Source organism: Osmerus mordax, chromosome 7, assembly GCF_038355195.1.
Source record: "Osmerus mordax isolate fOsmMor3 chromosome 7, fOsmMor3.pri, whole genome shotgun sequence".
NCBI classification, from domain to species: Eukaryota; Metazoa; Chordata; class Actinopteri; order Osmeriformes; family Osmeridae; genus Osmerus; species Osmerus mordax.
This window is the reverse complement of record NC_090056.1, coordinates 17,411,381-17,429,686: the sequence shown is the minus strand read 5'-3', so window position 1 is coordinate 17,429,686 and position 18,306 is coordinate 17,411,381. Positions and strand designations below refer to the sequence as shown.

At 45.5% G+C, this 18,306-nt stretch overlaps 1 protein-coding gene across 1 annotated transcript; it reads right to left on the bottom strand.

The window, feature by feature from the left end:
• Nucleotides 1-5,360: 5,360 nt before the first annotated feature.
• aar2 (AAR2 splicing factor) lies at nucleotides 5,361-9,155 on the bottom strand. The gene is made up of 4 exons (XM_067240207.1): nucleotides 9,068-9,155; nucleotides 7,916-8,690; nucleotides 7,344-7,573; nucleotides 5,361-6,272 (listed from the first exon to the last, which is right to left on the bottom strand). The coding sequence occupies exons 2-4, from the start codon at nucleotides 8,676-8,678 to the stop codon at nucleotides 6,108-6,110; spliced, it is 1,158 nt and encodes a 385-aa protein (XP_067096308.1). The 5' UTR covers nucleotides 8,679-8,690; nucleotides 9,068-9,155; the 3' UTR covers nucleotides 5,361-6,107.
• Nucleotides 9,156-18,306: the final 9,151 nt, after the last annotated feature.

The following is an 18,306-nucleotide window of genomic DNA, read 5'->3' as shown; positions in this document are numbered from 1 at the left end:
GGAAGGGCTCCACACGCTGCCTGCATGGAGGGCAGGAGAGGGAAGGGCTCCACACGCTGCCTGCATGGAGGGCAGGTGAGGGAAGGGCTCCACACGCTGCCTGCATGGAGGGCAGGAGAGGGGGAAGGGCTCCACACGCTGCCTGCATGGAGGGCAGGAGAGGGAAGTGCTCCACACGCTGCCTGCATGGAGGGCAGGAGAGGGAAGGGCTCCACACGCTGCCTGCATGGAGGGCAGGAGAGAGAAGGGCTCCACACGCTGCCTGCATGGAGGGCAGGAGAAGGAAGGGCTCCACACGCTGCCTGCATGGAGGGCAGGAGAGGGAAGGGCTCCACACGCTGCCTGCATGGAGGGCAGGAAAATGAAGGGCTCCACACGCTGCCTGCATGGAGGGCAGGAGAGGGATGGGCTCCACACGCTGCCTGCATGGAGGGCAGGAGAGGGATGGGCTCCACACGCTGCCTGCATGGAGGGCAGGAGAGGGAAGGGCTCCACACGCTGCCTGCATGGAGGGCAGGAGAGGGAAGACAAACGGAGAAGAGACCAGAAAAAGGCGAGATGTGGAAAGAGAGAAAGAGAGCTGAGAGAGTGAGAAGGAAAGACAGGAGAGGAAGAGAGACAGAGAGACAAAGAGAAAAAAGAGAAAGAAAGAGAGGGACAGATGGAGGGAGGAGAAGAGATAAAGACAGAGGGGGGGAGAGAGAGGGGGGAGAGAGAGCGAGAGATAGAGAGAGAGAGAGAGCGAGAGAGCGAGAGAGAGAGAGAGAGAGAGAGAGAGAGAGAGAGAGAGAGAGAGAGAGAGAGAGAGAGAGAGAGAGAGAGAGAGAGAGAGAGAGAGGTGAACTATGTTCAGAGGCCTGTCCCCTGCAGCCGTGTGTGAAGGCCACACTCTGCTCCACCACTACGATCTTCCTGCTGCTGAACACACACACACCAGACTGCATACACTCACTCAAACATACACACACACACACACACACACAGAACTGCATACACTCACTCAAACATACACACACACACACACACACAGAACTACATACACTCACTAAAACATACACACACGTAGAATGTCCATGTTCAATGCAGCATCTCACCCGCAACCAGCACATGTCAGAGCATATCATACATGTACAGGGCACTGTGTTCTCATCATGCCCTATCAGAGGATGCCACATGAAATACAGCCCCCCCTGCACATCCAGCCCCAAACCAAGGTTCCTCCCCCCAGCAGGCATGTCAGCTCTGTCACAGTATAATCCACACCTTCCTGTCAGCTGCAGCAGTATGTGTGTTAGAGAGAGAGAGTGTGTCTAATTCTGTGCTTTGTAAGTCTGAGTGACTCTAGGCTGGTGCTGGTAGATGGGGGCAGGGGAAGTAGCTGCAGGGGGAATCACACTCAGCCTAGGTGATGCACATTGAATGCTGCTACAACGTCTCTATTATGATCTCCTCTCCTGTCTCCTCCTCCTCTCCTGTCTCTCCTCCTCTCCTGTCTCTCCTCCTCCTCTCCTGTCTCTTCCGCCTCTCCTGTCTCTCCTCCTCTCCTGTCTCTCCTCCTCCTCTTCTGTCTCCTCCGCCTCTCCTGTCTCTCCTCCTCTCCTGTCTCTCCTCCTCCTCTCCTGTCTCCTCCTCCTCTCCTGTCTCCTCCTCCTATCCTGTCTCTCCTCCTCCTCTCCTGTCTCCTCCTCCTCCTCTCCTGTCTCTCCTCCTCTCCTATCTCCTCCTCTCCTGTCTCTCCTCCTCTCCTGTCTCCTCCTCCTCTCCTGCCTCTCCTCCTCCTCACCTGTCTCTCCTCCTCTCCTGTCTCCTCCTCTCCTGTCTCTCCTCCTCCTCTCCTGTCTCTCCTCCTCTCCTGTCTCTCCTCCTCCTATCTCCTCCTCACCTGTCTCTCCTCCTCTCCTGTCTCTCCTCCTCTCCTATCTCCTCCTCTTCTGTCTCTCCTCCTCTCCTGTCTCTCCTCCTCTCATATCTCCTCCTCTCCTGTCTCTCCTCATCTCCTGTCTCTCCTCCTCCTCTCCTATCTCCTCCTCTCCTGTCTCTCCTCCTCTCCTGTCTCCTCCTCCTCTCTTGTCTCTCCTCCTCCTCCCCTGTCTCCTCCTCTCTTGTTTTCCCGTCTTTCCCGTCTCTCCTCCTCTCCCATTTCTCCTCCGCTCTCTTCTCCTCCTCACCTGTCTGTTCTTTACTTGCTGTCTTTCCTCCTCTCTCCACCCCCACACCACCGTAAGGAGGGGATGAGCAGGATTGGAGAGATGGAGGCTCTTTCACAACAGTAAACAGATCCCAGAGGTTCGAAAATACTTCTGGGACATTCCTTCCATTCACAAGAGGACCCGGCGCGTGCCGAGATCATGTGGTCTGTGTGTGTGTGTTCTCAGAAACCTTGTTACCTTGGAGGATGTAGGAGAAGCCTGGCCATCTGCTGTCACAGTATATGTACCTTCTGCTTTCACACGTAGAACATCCCCCACGCGATATACACCCAGAATGTTGATACTGTATGGGCCACACCTAGAATCGACCTCCATACCAGAAACATTCATCCAAGCGTTAGTCCACAGAAGGTGGTTTGGGACCAAAGCCTTGTGACCCAGCTGCTTCTGGCTGAAGAAGAGCACGGCGGTTAAAGTGTATCGTATACATGTGACACACCAATCCAAGCAGGTTGTGACAGTTTGTCTGAACAAAGGTGTTTACACACAAAGCAGTGACTGTTGAACGTAGAGATGCACTCGCATTATGACGCGTCTAATATCTCGATTCCCAGACCTTGGTCCTCGTTGCAGAACTACCATATTTCACTCTTGGATTTCAATCTTCTATCTTGAATCAGACCCTGGTGACCTTGTTATAAACTTTTGATTGAGAGCTGTATTATCAAGACCAGGTGTCTTGTTATAAACCTTATTCCTGGAGAACCACTTTCCTGTCGATTTTCGCTACACTATTCTAGCACACCTGATTCTGATAATGAGCTGGTTGATGCGTTAAATCAAGTTAGTTACAACTGCAGTTGAAATTGTTTTTACAGGAAGGTTGGTCTCCAGGAACAGGGTTGAAGAATGATTCAGACAAACAACAAAACATGGAAAATAAAATAAAAAGATTATATGCAGCATACACTTTCAACACGATATTGCGTAAACATTAAACAAAAGAAATATCCATAATCACGTCCGTCATGGTAACTGATTTTGCCTGTTAAATTAAGGCCTTCTTAAGCAGTGTAACAGGGACCCAATTACTCTACACCATTGTTGCTAGGGGAACCCAGCTCAGGTCAGACAGGGGGACATTTTTGTATCAACCACCTTCTTTATTTGTCCAATCCTCAAGACAATACCGTATATATTCCAAATCCTGACCCTTGTAGGCTTATGCATACCTGTGGCGGATGTAGTATACAGCAATGCCCTCCGGTGGCGGACAGGTGGAAATGCAGCTTGTCTGAAATCAAGAACAGGTGTTTCTGTAGCCTCCTTAAGGTTTGTGAATTTAATCTAAGACAAACACACACACACACACACACACACACAGACTCACGTTCACACACACACACACACACACACACACACACACACACACACACACACACACACACACACACACACACACACTGACTCACGTTCACACACACTGCGCTTTGTAAGCGAGGTTCTGGTACAAAGCAAAACAACAACCACACTTTAAAATAGTGGCATCCTAAACGTAGTTGGTCAAATAAAAACATTCAAAAAGATTAGAACGGCATGTGTAATTTCTGTTTGCGACAATTCTGTTTTGGAGCATGCAGACAGTCCTACAAGGCTTCAGATGGAAGGAATACACCTAGGTTCTGTGTGTTCAGGAGGTCTCAGGGCTGGCACACAAGGAGAAGATGTGTATGTGTTTGCATGTGTGAGGGGGCACACCGTCTTTATGTCCTGCCCTCCCCCCCTGGGATGCAGAGAGCCTGGGTGTGTGTGAGTGTTCATGGGTAGTGTGTGTGTGTGTCTGTGTGTGTGTGAGTGTTCATGGGTAGTGTGTGTGTGTGTCTGGGTGTGTGTGAGTGTTCATGGGTAGTGTGTGTGTGTGTCTGGGTGTGTGTGAGTGTTCATGGGTAGTGTGTGTGTGTGTCTGGGTGTGTGTGAGTGTTCATGGGTAGTGTGTGTGTGTGTCTGGGTGTGTGTGAGTGTTCATGGGTAGTGTGTGTGTGTGTCTGTGTGTGTGTGAGGGGGAGGGGGCAGCCTTGGGACGGGCCCAGAGAATACCACGGCAGGATCGCACACAATGGGATGGGCACGGTTGCCAAGGAAACCTGATCAGCCCAGGCAACCACGGCAACTGGTAACTAAGTAACAGGAGCCCAGCATACAACACAGGGAAAGATTATAATGGTACCTCCTGATCTGGCTAATTATGGGATGTTGAGGGATAGAGGGAGGTGGGGCATCAATAATGTGCACCGCCTTGCTGGAACAGTGCTTTGTTTCAACAATTAGGATATTCAGTACTGATGGTCCATGCAGATACGAATTTGTTTGTATGTTTCACTGTAGTTTTCTTGTATTAGTATTAATTTTCATAATAGAAGAACGTTAACAAAGATCAGGTAGAATCCAAATGCTAGAACTTTGTCTCTGTCTGTTTCCATGGCTGTTTTCAATATGATACTTGTCAATAGGTATAATTGTCATGTGATAATAAATGAGTCTTTATACGAAATTCCATCACCTCAGTATGTAAAATCTATTTAGCTTTTCCTCTGGAAGCACATAATTGTGGATATGGAACTGGTTTTGCTACCACAGTGATCATGAAAAACTATCACTAGAAAAATCAATAATAACTGGGAGTCAGATGGCTGAGCGGTTAGGGAATCGGGCTTGTAATCAGAAGGTTGCTGGTTCGATTCCCGGCTGTGAAAACCAAATGACGTTGTGTCCTTGGGCAAGGCACTTCACCCTACTTGATTCGGGGGAATGTCCCTGTACTTACTGTACTGTAAGTCCCTCTGGATAAGAGCGTCTGCTAAATGACTAAATGTAAATGGAAACTAGGGAAATGGAAACATTCAGGCATGTATTTATCCTTTTGATAATAGCTTCCGGTCAGAGCTCCTTTTCAATGAAAAATATACTACTAAATGGTCTCAATTCCCTAGTTACCTTTTCAGATTTTTACCACAAGGTGGCAGCAAAGCATTTTGCATTCCTAGCATTGTCAGACCTTAAACACAAGTTTGGCATCCGCTCTCCACTCTCCCAATCATAGGGACATTGACACGTGTGCAACTTCAACATGATTAATTATATTTTGTATTCTAGATATAATTATCTATATCTTCAGTAATAGACCAGGTACATTTTGATTTAAGAACCTTGTCTTGGGTGACCAGCAGTCAGTCAAAATCTAATTAGGAAGTCCCGGCAGTCACATGACCCATGCCCCAGACATTACCTGTGGAGCTACGATGTGGCCTGAGGGCCTGGGTCTTTACTGGTGCACTGACTGCAGAAGCACAAAGATCAATTCTGAGGAGGACATAAATATTTTATCTACTGCGTAACAGCAAAACACCTCCAAACTCACTGGACAGTGTTATCTTCAAGGTAATGTTATATTCACCTTTGACATTCAAATCCCCACATTGTGTCTGTCATTTTCACGCTGTTGTTTTTTTTATAACTCAATTGATATATTTATTAAGCTTCACAGGAATGTACAGAGACTAAAACAGGATGAACTGATCGATGCATTAGCAAGGCGTTGAAAATACTTCTGTACACTGAGACACAAGAATTGTAAAATGAGTCTTGTTTTCAAATTTAAATGTGAGAAATTGTCTGTTGGCTTTGAGCTGATCGATGTCCTTTCCAGTATCATTGTTTCTCAACTATAAACAGAAAACCCAAAAAGTGGTAGAAGAACTTGACTACTTTGGCCTTGATGTTCATAATACGTGGGGGGGGGGGGGGCTCAGTAGTCTGGCCTGGGCTCAGTAGTCTGGCCTGGGCTCAGTAGTCTGGCCTGGGCTCAGTAGTCTGGCCTGGGCTCAGTAGTCTGGCCTGGGCTCAGTAGTCTGGCCTGGGCTCAGTAGTCTGGCCTGGGCTCAGTAGTCTGGCCTGGGCTCAGGCAGAACCTTCGGTTGGCAAATCCACCACCACAGGAGCACAGTCCTCCAGGTCAGCCTCAAAGTCCCAGCGAAACTTCTTAGTCAGGTGAGCCTTGAACTTCTCTGCTCTCTTACGCAGTGTGCCGTCCACCCCCGACCCACAGGCGAACTGGAAGAAGTCCTGGAGGAGAGAGGGGGAAATGAGGGTTAGAGCTGGAGGGACAGACATCATACAAAAGAAGACCAGAATTGTCACGTAAACGAATAACCCATTCATGAATAACCCATTCAGGAATAACCCATTCATGCCAGACAAAAGCTGTGTTCTCACCACAATAAATCCTGATAATGACCCCCACTTTAATCAGAATCAGAATCAGAAAGGGATTTATTCGCCATGAAAGTTTGCACAGACAATGAATTTGCTTTGGCAGGAAGGTGCATACAATAAACATATACCTAAAATTTAAATATGTGGACTAACTATACTAAGGGTACATAGACTAGCAGTACTAAGTGGAATAAATATAAGTTGCCGTAAATTACAATATAAAAATACAAATATTACAAAAAATACAAATGTACAAGATACCATGTTGTGGTGCAGTGCAAAAGCAGAGTGTTTTAGCAATAAGTCATTTGAGTCAGTGTGGTCCCTTGGCCTTGTTGAAGAGGCCAACAGCAGAGGGGAAGAAACTGTTTTTGTGGCGTGAGGTATTGGTCCTGATAGACCGCAGCCTTCTGCCGGAGGGGAGTGACTGAAACAGGGAGTGTCCAGGGTGGGAGGAGTCGGCCACAATCTTCCTCGCTCGCCTCAGGGTCCTCGAGGTGTGCAGGTCCTCGAGGGTAGGCAGATTGCAGCCAATCACCTTCTCAGCAGTACGGATGATACGCTGCAGTCTGCTCTTGTCCTTGGCAGTGGCAGCAGCGTACCAGACGGTGATGGAGGAGGTGAGGATGGACTCAATGATGGCTGAGTAGAAGTGCACCATCATTGTCTTTGGCAGGTTGAACTTCTTCAGCTGCCAAAGGAAGTACATCCTCTGTTGTGCTTTCTTGATGAGGGAGCTGATGTTCAGTTCCCACTTGAGGTCCTGGGAGAGGATAGTGCCCAGGAAGCGGAAGGACTCCACAGTGTTACCTCTGGAAATGTACAGTCTGTCTAGCATAGTAGCATGAAGGTAATCTATCCTCTACAGTACCAGGAGTGTGGCGGTGATCTACCCTTAGCGTAAAGGCGATCTATCCTTACCTGTAGTGTGGAGGTGAGGAAGTTGTTCTGAGACACAATGTCCACAAAGAAGTCTGGAGGGATCTCTCCCAGCTGGTGGTAGAGCACTGCGATGAGGCCCAGGTACAGGTCCCTGCGTTCCCTCATAGTCTCCTCCGAACGGCAGAGCAGGGCCAGAAGACTCTTCCAGTGCTCAAAGCCCTCATACACATTGCCGATGACGAAACACACAAATGCAAACTGAAGCTCACCTGGGACACGCAGGTGAGGAAGAGAAGGGGATGAGGAAGGAGAACAGAACAGCCAGAAAGTATTTTTTTAATTGATTGTAGAAAAAACAAAGAGTGGTCAGGATTAACACTTGCATCATAATTCCCTGGTTATTTATGAACAAAAGGATATTAACTTGATTAAGTAAATTGCATTTGACAACATTTATTTGGGGCTGTGGTTAACTTGAAATCCAAATCCCCAGTGAACACTACAACAATGGTAAAGTAAGACTACAAAGTCCCGATAAATTCCACCAGACCATACTAGAGCAGATCTCCCTACGACTCCTTAACTTCCTGCTAGCTCCCCAACACACTCACCCAGCACGTTGAGGGGATGCTCCTTGTGGTTCTTGTCTAGCAGACTCTCCAGGGCGTAGCTGAGGTCCATGCTGCACTTGGTGATGAGTTCAGGGGGAGCCCCCGGGGGGTAGGTCTGTCTGGGGATGTGGGAGAAGCGCAGCTCAGTTCCCTCCCTTGGCTTCATGCGCGGCAGTCTCTCCAGACCCTCCTTCATGCTCTGGCACTCAACGTCGTTCCTCGGCAGGTTCTGCTCCTCCCGGTCTTTCGTGTGTTTCAACTGGAGCTCCGGGATGACGTCGCTGAACGCGCAAACGCGCCCCGAGATTGGCTGCAGGTTGATGGCCAGCTCCTGGGTCAACCTGTCAGTGAGGGATACCCACTTGCGCAGCACGTCGTATGGGTAGGGGCCGAGGAAAGGGTCCAGGTCTTGCAGGCCAGCCCGGACTCGGCTCACTTCCTCATGGTTCTGGGAGGCAGAGAAGTCCAGGTCCTCCTCTTTTGGGTCCCAGTTGGCCAGCAAGACTTCTCTTGGTTTGAGCGTGAGGAAAACCCCGGTTTTGGGGCCTGTTTCTCCCCCACAACTGGGAAGGTTTGCAGAGCAGAAGTGGAGGAAGTGGAGGCCTGGTGGAATCATTTTAACTCCCCGGAAACGCGGTCCAACTTTCCAACTCTTGTAGTCAATGCCAAGCTCCGTGCCCTCTGGGACCCCTAGCAACACCAAGGTAGCACCCTCCTCAAACAGTCGCCGAGCCACCTCTGGGTCCATGTCCACACCGGCCATGGTGGCGTATTCCTAATGCATTTCAACGCAAGATAAGTGATGTGGTCAGCGGTGTACTTGAATCGTATTGGCTAAATGTAACAAAACAATTAGGCTACTTATGATGGCTGTATCTGAAAGTGCAACAGTAGAAGCTACTTTGCTAATTCGCTATATGGAAGGACAGCATCAGTGTGCTGTTGTATACTGTGCTTGTCATCTAACGCTAGCTATTCACTAGCGTTCGCTTTACCTCGCTAGCTAGGTAAAGTTAGGCTAATAAGCTAAATTAGTCAGCTAGTTAGCATGATAGCCAGCTACCGTACAGTTTAAGTAAGTAGCTGGTATTTAGGACATTGTTTAGTCTACAAATAATGTGTATTAAATACATCGTATCCGACGTTACTTACCCTAAGTGCAGCTTTTCTTGCTAATCTAATATTATCAGAAGAACTCTAGAGCCAGGTGGAAATACATGTGTAGGGGCCAATAAGACAGTACTTCCGTGTCACAGAAAAGGTCGCCTTCGTCACGGTTTTTCATAATACTGCCTATAATTTTCTTGACTATAAGATAGTAGACTAGATTTTTTTTAAATAACACTGAGATATAGTGTATATATATTTTTTGATAGTCTAATGGTATCAGAACAATTGAAGAGCCAGGCAGAAACTACCGTATGTGTGTGTGTGTGTGTGTGTGTGTGTGTATTGGCCAATAAGAGAGTACTTCCGTGTCATTACGATAATTTCGCCGTCGTCACGGTTTTTCAAAAAACTTAGTCTACAGAAATTTAGTCTACAGAAATTTATTTTTTGTACTAATACTGGGATACAGTAACAGCCCAAGTTACACAATAACGTGACAACATGACTTTGTATCATGTAGCATACACGCACTTGTGAGGTGCATGTAGTTAGATAATGTGTTACGCATGTGGACGTTGTAAAAACACCGTGCAGTGTGGGAGAATAAATTAGCTTGGGAAACCGACGAATCTGCGAGCTAACACCCTGTTTTCAACACCAAAACTAATTAATGGCTATTTTTCTTTAAAGCCAATAAAGATAACTTCTGTAGACATGTTTCCCACTTGCTAATAGAAGGGACGAGTTGACTTGCTCACGTACTAGTGTTTTTTTCGAATGCCCACTAGATGTCACTAATGGCTTACATAAAATATAATGTCTCGCTCTCAGTGTGACTCGACTTCGCGGCAGGCCATTCAGAATAACAAGGTGGAACAAATAATAAGGAACCCACCGGATACCATTATAACCATTCAGCCAAGACCTTACTGAACATCAGAAACCCGTATGGCGAGAGAAGGTACTGTATGGCAGCATTTCTTGTTACTTATTGAATGCCATTGTTAAATAGCATGTAAACAATGCTTACAATTGAGTTGTTCACAGTAAGTAGGATTTAACTGTACCAGCACCATGGCTATGGCCAAGACTGATTTGAACTATAGTCTTAAAGTCTATTGTCTATGTTCAAGCCTGGCTTGAACATTCAAGAAGTAGAAAGTACAGATATTTGTGAGTGAAAGTAAAAAGTAGTCTGAAAAATAAGTAGTGAAGTAAAGTACTGATTCCAGAGAAATCTACTAAAGTACAGTAATTAAGTATTTCTACTATGTTAGTTCCCATACCTGCTGCTAATTATTCGAGTTCAGTAAACAATTTTGTTTCTTCTTAATCAACAGTCGAGTTTGTTGAGTCATCCAACCAATTAACAAATCAACTTCCCTAAAGAGGGGACTCCAGACTTCTCCTGCATGTGTAAGTCAAACCCCAAAACTTTCCTCCTCCCTAAGGAGAGAGGAGCAGTGTTTGGTGCTAATCTCTCCTCCCTCAGAACTCCAGAGAGGATATACTCTGAGTGCTCAAAGCCGGGATTCGGACTTTGTGGCCACAGTCTGCGAGGAGACAGATAGGCCTTCCTGCTTTATATGTAAAGCTGCCAGCCATAAAGCAGTGGCCCACAGGGTTTTCATCACAACTTCTTTTGTGGTAGCCAAAGGCTGGGTCTAAGCGACTTTGCGTTCTGGGAACAGAGGAAAATGGAAATGACGCTGAGGATTGTGGGTAAATAGGTTTGGCCCTTGCCAGCGTTACGCACTCGTGCACCTTGCACACATCCTGTTGGATCGTTGACTTAAATAATGGGAGAAGATCTCTCCTTTCTCTCTTTGCATCCCTCTTCTGTGGAACGTTCTGGTACAGTAAAGCGTTCTCTCAGCTGCCAGTGGTCAGGGTCGGAACCAACCAGAAAATACGTCTAAAAGCCATAAAGTTTTACTGGAGATTTAATGCTGGAATCTTACAGAGATGTGCGTAGCTTGTGAATGATGTCACTTTAGCTGTTTCCTGATGACGATGTGTGTATTTGTCTGTATGTCCAATTAGGCACCAATTTGAATGTTACCAAGCCGATACACATGCTGTCTGCACCACACTTTTGCACAAATTAGGCTGTGGCCTTTAACTCAAGCTGTACCAAGTGCAGGAAGACGTTGCAGAGGAAACTACACTGTCTACCACACCAAACGAGATCATTGTTAAAATCCTTTAAAATTTCGAATTGAAGAGTTACTAAACTAAAAACACTATATTTTGAATCAAACTAATTTTTCATAATTAACTACCATGTCATCTCCCTGAGCATTAAGACAACCTACGTACTTCTACAATTCCCATATTGCATGTTTAAGTGCCACTAAAGCTTATCATTCCTTTTACATGGCTAGAGATTGACCTTCCCCGCATGTGGTTTGTGTGAAAAGAAGAAATTGATGTGAGCTTTTCCAGTTGACCAAGCACCAATGAAAGAAACTGACATTGAAAAGGCTATAACAAACTGAAATACAGTTTTCTCACAATATGATCGCAAACTGGATGGTGGTCAGTTATGGAAGCACATTGCTCAAATAGGTTCTTAAACAGGCTGTTTCTAAAAGCTCTATGGCAATATACATTATTCAGGTCCACAACAAAAAGAGTCTCACTCGGCTGATTAAACTAGGTTACAGGAAAGTGCTTTTAATGTTCTTTCCAAATGGATATTAAATAGATATTCAATAATGAATTACAAAATGCCACTGTCAACACAAGCCACCATTGGCTCATGACTGCACTGTGGTGACTGGCTTTCAGGTTGGGCAAGATGTACAACAGGCAGTCGTTTTTGACACCCTGGCAATGATGACATGTCCAAATCTTGTCACCGTGTCGAAAGCTTGGCTGCAGAGAAACCTTCTTTTATGTTTTCTGTAATACAGAGTGTGGTTTTGACTCTTCAGGCAAACAGCTCCCTCTTTGAAGAATGATTTGAAAATGTACATTTTAATTAGGTGCACCCAGCCACAACCAATGAGAGCTCAGGAGGAGGCGAAAAAAGATTGCACTTCTAAAATTAGCTGATGGAAGGATGGAGCATTAAAACAAGAAATTAGAATGCGAAAGAAAAGCTAGGTGTTTTAAATGAAGTGGCTGAAAAACATTAAATTAAATGCTGTGGGCAATTCTGAGCCTTTTGAATGAAAGATGCATAAATGTTCTGTTTAATCTTCTAAGAAATATAATGCAATTATCGTTGCTTTGTGTTTTTTCTTTTTCTGGTAAAGTTTTGCAGTGTGTTATTTATTTTGAGCAAGCATGTAGCAAAGCTGTTGTGTGTCACTTTACCACAACTTCAGCAGTTTCACATAAACTGATTTAATTACTTTACTTGTGAAACAAGATAGGTATTTTTCTTGTTCTCCTTGCTCCCCTCCACTTTTCCCTCCCCTCTTGTCTTCTCCTCCTCGTCTCCCCTCCCCTCACTTTCTGCCCAGCTATTTTTGGGTAGGATGATTTTAATTATGCATGTTGTCATAGTGCTTTTAGTCAAACTGTCCGTTTAGGTTTGCAGAGTGTGTTTCCATGTTTAGGTAACTGATTGTATACATGTGTGTTTGTCTGCGTGTGTGTATATGGTGTGATCATGGGAGATTGCTTCGTGTCAGAAACCCAACCCCTGAAGGTGTTTCAACCTTCAGAGAAGTGGAGATGCGGAGATGGCAGCGACAGGAGAGACCACTGTGGCCAGTCTTATCTTCCCAGGATCCGAGGCTACCATCTAGTCTGCTCGTTTAGGTACATGAACATTCTGGAATTACCTAGATGGGAAGTTCCACCTTTAGTTCCCTTTTGTTTTTTATAAAACACAGTACTGGTAATGCTCATGAAGTATAAACACAATGAGATGCTGATTCGAAATACTGGTGCTGCCGCCATCTTGTGGAGATTTTCATATGTCACGCTCAACTGGCACAAATGAGAGAGTACAGGTACTTGTTTCTCGAATTAAAATGACGATGCCATCCTCCATCCAAACGTACCCAAGTGATTTAATTAGTTGAATCATGTTCAGCGGCATTCCCCAATCTCTCAGCTCTGCCTGAACCACCAGAGAAGAGCATGTCACATGACTGCAGCGTCATAGCTACTCATGGCCCCATTAAATCCTAGCGGCAATGCTTATGTTCCATTTACTTAGCTGTCTCTCTCCATCTCTACCACACCCTTTCTCTCCAGCCTCTCTCTCTCTCTCTCTACCACTCAGTTTTTCTCCACATCTCCCCTCTTTTTACATCTCTCCCTATCTCTGCCACTCCCTCTGTCTCTCCACCTCTCCCTCTCTTTCTCCACCTCTCTCATTTGGGCACTCTTCTCCTTTTTATTAGGCATTCGAACTGTTTTCTTCCTTATGTCCCTGTTGTTCCTTTAGTTGTCACACACTGTGGATGTTGTCCACAGTCATCTCTCAGATAACTAGGGATCTTCATCTGTCTGCCCAAGAGGGACTAAACTAGCACATGCAATTCAACACATACACACATTATCTCATTATCTATTTCTGCTTAAGAGCTTAGGTTTACCACAGAAAATATAATTATAATAGTATCTTCCATCTCTTTGTTTAGTGCTGGCCTTTCAGAGTGACAGCAGGTCACATACACCAAATGTCATTCTTCAATTGTAGACGAGAGTCTTTGAGAAGCGAATTCAATTTCATAAAAGGCTTCATGTTGAGGCTCTTATCTCTTAGAAAAATAAATAATTATGTATAATTGCAAATTATGTCCAGTAATATGCATTCCACTGTACAGATTCATTTAATGACAAAATAATTATCCATAACTGTACCATTAGAAAGCCTGCCAAACAAGTTTAGTACTTTCTCTCTATCTTTTCTGTTTTTCTCTCAGTTCTGTCTGTCTTTACCTCTGTGTCCTTCCAACAGCCGAAAGAACATATTCAGGTTTTCTTTATGTGGACATAGCCTCTCAGCTATGTTCTTGTCTAAGGGTGAAAAATACGTAATTGTGTGTGTGTGTGAGTGTGTGTGAGAAATACAGAGTGTACGTGAGAGTGAGATTGACAGCGCTGTGTCCAATCTTTAAAATGTGATTGGCTGTTGAGCTGGAGGAATGTCAGTCTGACTAAGCTTGATTGGATGGCTCCTTGGTTCAGTGTGACAGATGGACGGGAGTGTGTGGGGTGGATTCAGTCACATGCGTTAGAAGACTTCAAAGCCATTTGAGAGTATAGCCGTGAGTAAAGCCTAGTTTAAATTCACATCCCATCCTCACACAGCAACCCTTGCCCATACACCCTGGAGGAAACCACTCCATCAATGCATTCATCTGGATAACATTTACAATTTGATAACCTTTCAATTTCAAACCTTCACGTCAAGAAAAAAAAACAAAAGAAGTTAGCCCTTTAAAAGATGGTCCGTACTTGTTTCCTGAAGTTATCCATTTAGCATAGAATGATATTTTGATCCATGACAGTGCAGATTTTTGAAGACAACTTCTTCAAGGATACGTCACAAAGCACAGTCCTTCCACTGTTGTGGCATCTCATCATTAATTGAATTAAAGCGAAAGTATTTCTGGAGCCAGGTGTGTTCTACGGCTGGTGGAGAGGAATTATTTATGATGTTGGAAATTCCCCAGCTCTAATGGTATTGGTCCCGTCAGATTCAATTTGGAGCAAGGACTCCCGGATGAGGCGGGACACAACATCTCCTACCCTCCCTCTTACCTAGTGCAAACAACAATCACCCCACATCAAAACTCTATTTAGTACAACCCTGAGTCAGGATGAGTCAATACGGATCTCTAATAACTGTGAAGGTGTTCACACATGCAGACACACACATAACAAGGAGCATTCCTAGAACAGCGTTTGTCTTTAATATTCAGCGATGATGTTTGAAAAGGCACGTACATCAGGGTCGTAGTGACTCAATCCGCTCCACATTTTTGGCATGGTCTCCTCACACTCGGGTTTCAAACCCATAGAGGACAGCTGTGGACCAGAGCACAGACCTGTCATAGAGAGGACTCCTTCCTGCCTTCATGCAGATGAAGGGATGGCCACAAGGAAAGAAGACGTCTGGAGGTTTCGGGCCACAGCTCCCTGAGTCATCTCTAAAGGCCTTATCTCTGTCCCAGCTCCATTAAGGGAAACGTCAGCCTGTGATTCCAGTGGTCTTTGTTGTAGCATGGCAGGTGCTTTTCAATTCCAGCCAGGCTACACCCTGTAAGGAGGAACATTCACCCTCTCATATAGAACCGACAGGGAAGAGATGGGGGGGGGGGGTTAGAGTGAGAAAAGAGAGGGGGGAGGATAGAGAAAGCAGGAGGAAGCAGAATGTGTATGGAGGATATAGAGAGAGAGTGAGCATACTAATCCCTTTGACAGGGTTTTTTCCACTGAGATGGTTAATTCTCCTCCTTTAGAGTGGGGGGCTGTGACGGTCCTGACAGCCCTGCTAACTCATCTTCTTTCTCCTTCTCTTTCTTTCTCTCTCGCCTTGAACCCATCTCTCCTTACATTAATATCTCCTCAACTGTCTCCTTCACCCCCATCTGGAGCCTTTTACTGTCTCTGACATGTTATCACCTTTAGTTTCAGCTCTCCTCTTAAGCAGTCTCTCTCTACCTCCCTCGACCTCTCTTGTCCTTTACCACTCTCACTCTCCTGAAGCAATTCTAGCTCAGCCGGTCTTGTCTGACCCTTATTGGTCCAAATGACTCTCACCTTGCATAGCCCTGTGTCCTTCATTTTTTAAGTAAATCATTTGGCGGCCATTTTCCAAATATACACAACTCTTTTGCCTGCCTGGTTGGGGTGACATCCTATATGGGTATTGTTGGAAATTGAAATAAATTGCAGCACTAAATTAGAGTTGAGGAATCAATATAAATCTAATTACAAAATGACATGCTGCTGTGTGTCTGCCCTGAGGAATCAAAGAGAGACTGAATCACAGTGGAGGAATACATTTTTTGACATGGATTGCTGTAATTGAGAACAATATTCTTTCCAAAAACTTCCTGTCCCAATGCCAAGGTGTTCTTGAGATGCAATTTGTAGTGTAGAAAGGCAAAGGGTTTACAGCCTGTCAGAACAGTGTGTCTTTGCAAGATGATAACACTGAAAATGACATAATGTCGGTTGGTTTGATCATTTCAGTCTCTTCAAAATGTTCTAGAAAAGGCCATAATGCCAGCTATCAGCTTTGTATAATACCTGTATGAGTGAACTCGATTGTTAAATATGAGCACAATTTACTAAATTGAATTTAGATATGGTTAGGGTTAACCATTTACCTGAGGTGGGTTTGTTGGTTAGGTTCAGATTTAAGTTAGAGGTGGTAGAACAAATGAATGCTTTGGGTTACAAAAACTAGCTACCTCTTTAAGCAGCAGTCAATACTAACGTTTCTGAACATAAAGCTATAAAGGCAAGTCAAAGCACTTATCCGTCGAACAGGTGTTTCAGACGTCATTTTATAAGGAGAATGGGCTGCTATAGCTGATTTCTTTTTTTTTCCCGCCTCCAGAAATGAGGCAAACAGTTGTCTGAAATGCACTTTCGCTGTGTGACTCCAGTTACCTGGGGGAGATGATGGGAGTTGCTACTCTGACTTGGTTGACTTGACAATCCATTCTCCACGCCGCGCGCCCGCCGTCAGGCAGCGCCAGGCAGCGCGAGATAAGAACAGAGCTGAAGACTAGAAGCAGGCAGGTAGACGGAGGGAGGGAGAGAGCTTCTTCTCGATTATTAATTGAACTCACTCGGGTTCCTTTATCACGTCACAACGTCACTGCTTGCCTGGTCCTGAAATAGGCTATCTGTATATTTACATGAAATTACTTTGGCATTTAAGCGATTCTAGCTTAAATCAATTAATATTGAATATTGATTGACTTCTAAAGACACATCACTTGATCTTGTAAAAAATATGTTTTTAACAACGCGACCGTTTAGATCTATCGGCATACAAGCTGTTACACACATAGGCTACATACGCACTTTTATGTAGTAGCTAGGCTAGGTTATGCTACAGATCCATTTAAGATTTAGGCTACTTGGATTTCTATGCATTTCCCCATGCTCGTGTCGGCTATAGCCTATTCACATTTCCTTAAAACATTTCCTACGTGTGCCTATTCAGCTACAATATTAACGAAATAACTGAAAGCTATCAGCGTTGTAGCTTAATCGAGTGTGAAACACAAACCTGGTAGGGAGAGGCTGCTCTTTTGGCTACACCAGTGCATTTAGCAACTTCTCTGTTGGTTTCCTCCGGCTGTGTGTGAAACCAGACCCAAGCAGGTCCTTACCCGGGCTGCGCTGAAGCGCGCTCATGCAGTCCTCCTCACGACAGAACCACCGCGCAGCCAACTTGACATCTCCAGCAAAGCGCGTGCAGTTGTCCTGTTTTAGACCTCTTTAGTCTGTCCGACTTTCCTGTTGTCTTAGCACCCTATCTATTTCTCCCTCGGCCACTGGCCCGTCATCTCTCTCTTTCTCTCTCTCTCCCTCTCTCTCTCTCCCCCATCCTGGCTTTCGTCAGCACTTTTGCACTAATTCCTGCTTCAGTGCACCGGGCATACAGTGCGTGACTTGATCTGACATGAAAGCTGAAGAGGGGCTATTGTAGGTCTGTATAATTGTGAACACTCGGTGAGAGATAAAGCCGATGCGCTGGATGGGGTAGGTCAGAGTAGCCTATATGTCGTAATTCGGAAAACAAGTGTAACAGCATCCTCAGTTGCCTACTCATAGACATCAGCCTCGTCGCATCACTTAGAGGGTTGCTTTTTCTCGCGGCATCATTTTGTGATCCTTTCAAAGAATTCCTCTGTCGTCTCTTCTAAGATCTCTCGCTCTTCCTCTTCCTCTCTCCAGTCTCTGGCGGTGGGAGGGAAGCTCACGGGTGCAGTAGGTCACCTAGGCGGTTTAAAGGACTTTGCTTACTGCAGGAGTCGAGCTCGAGCCGGGCAGCAAAGCGGTCTGTGTCGCTTCATTCGGCAGCATCGTTTTCGCGGCACTTGGGACCCCTCACAGAACAGAGACGAGACGAACTGACACTGAACAGAGACGCGACGGGTTTGTTCTTCTCACCACAGGAGTCAGGACACCTTAACATATCAGCATGATCAATCAATACAATTGATTGGACGATTTGGGATTATTCAAAGATTTAAAAAAAATCCATTCTTGGATTTCCGAGGAGCGCATAGCACAGAGAAACACAGTGGCAACCCCAAACTCGCACTGAGCGCAGAGGGAGGTGTTTGAAG

Bases quoted from the DNA above. Each gene is read 5' to 3' on its own strand.
- aar2 (XM_067240207.1), bottom strand. From the start codon at position 8,678: ATGGCCGGTGTGGACATGGACCCAGAGGTGGCTCGGCGACTGTTTGAG. The intron at 7,574-7,915 runs GTGAGTGTGTTG...TGCGTGTCCCAG, and splicing joins GCATCCCCTCAACGTGCTGG to GTGAGCTTCAGTTTGCATTT. The intron at 6,273-7,343 runs GTAAGGATAGAT...TCTCTCCTCCAG, and splicing joins TCCTCACCTCCACACTACAG to GACTTCTTCCAGTTCGCCTG.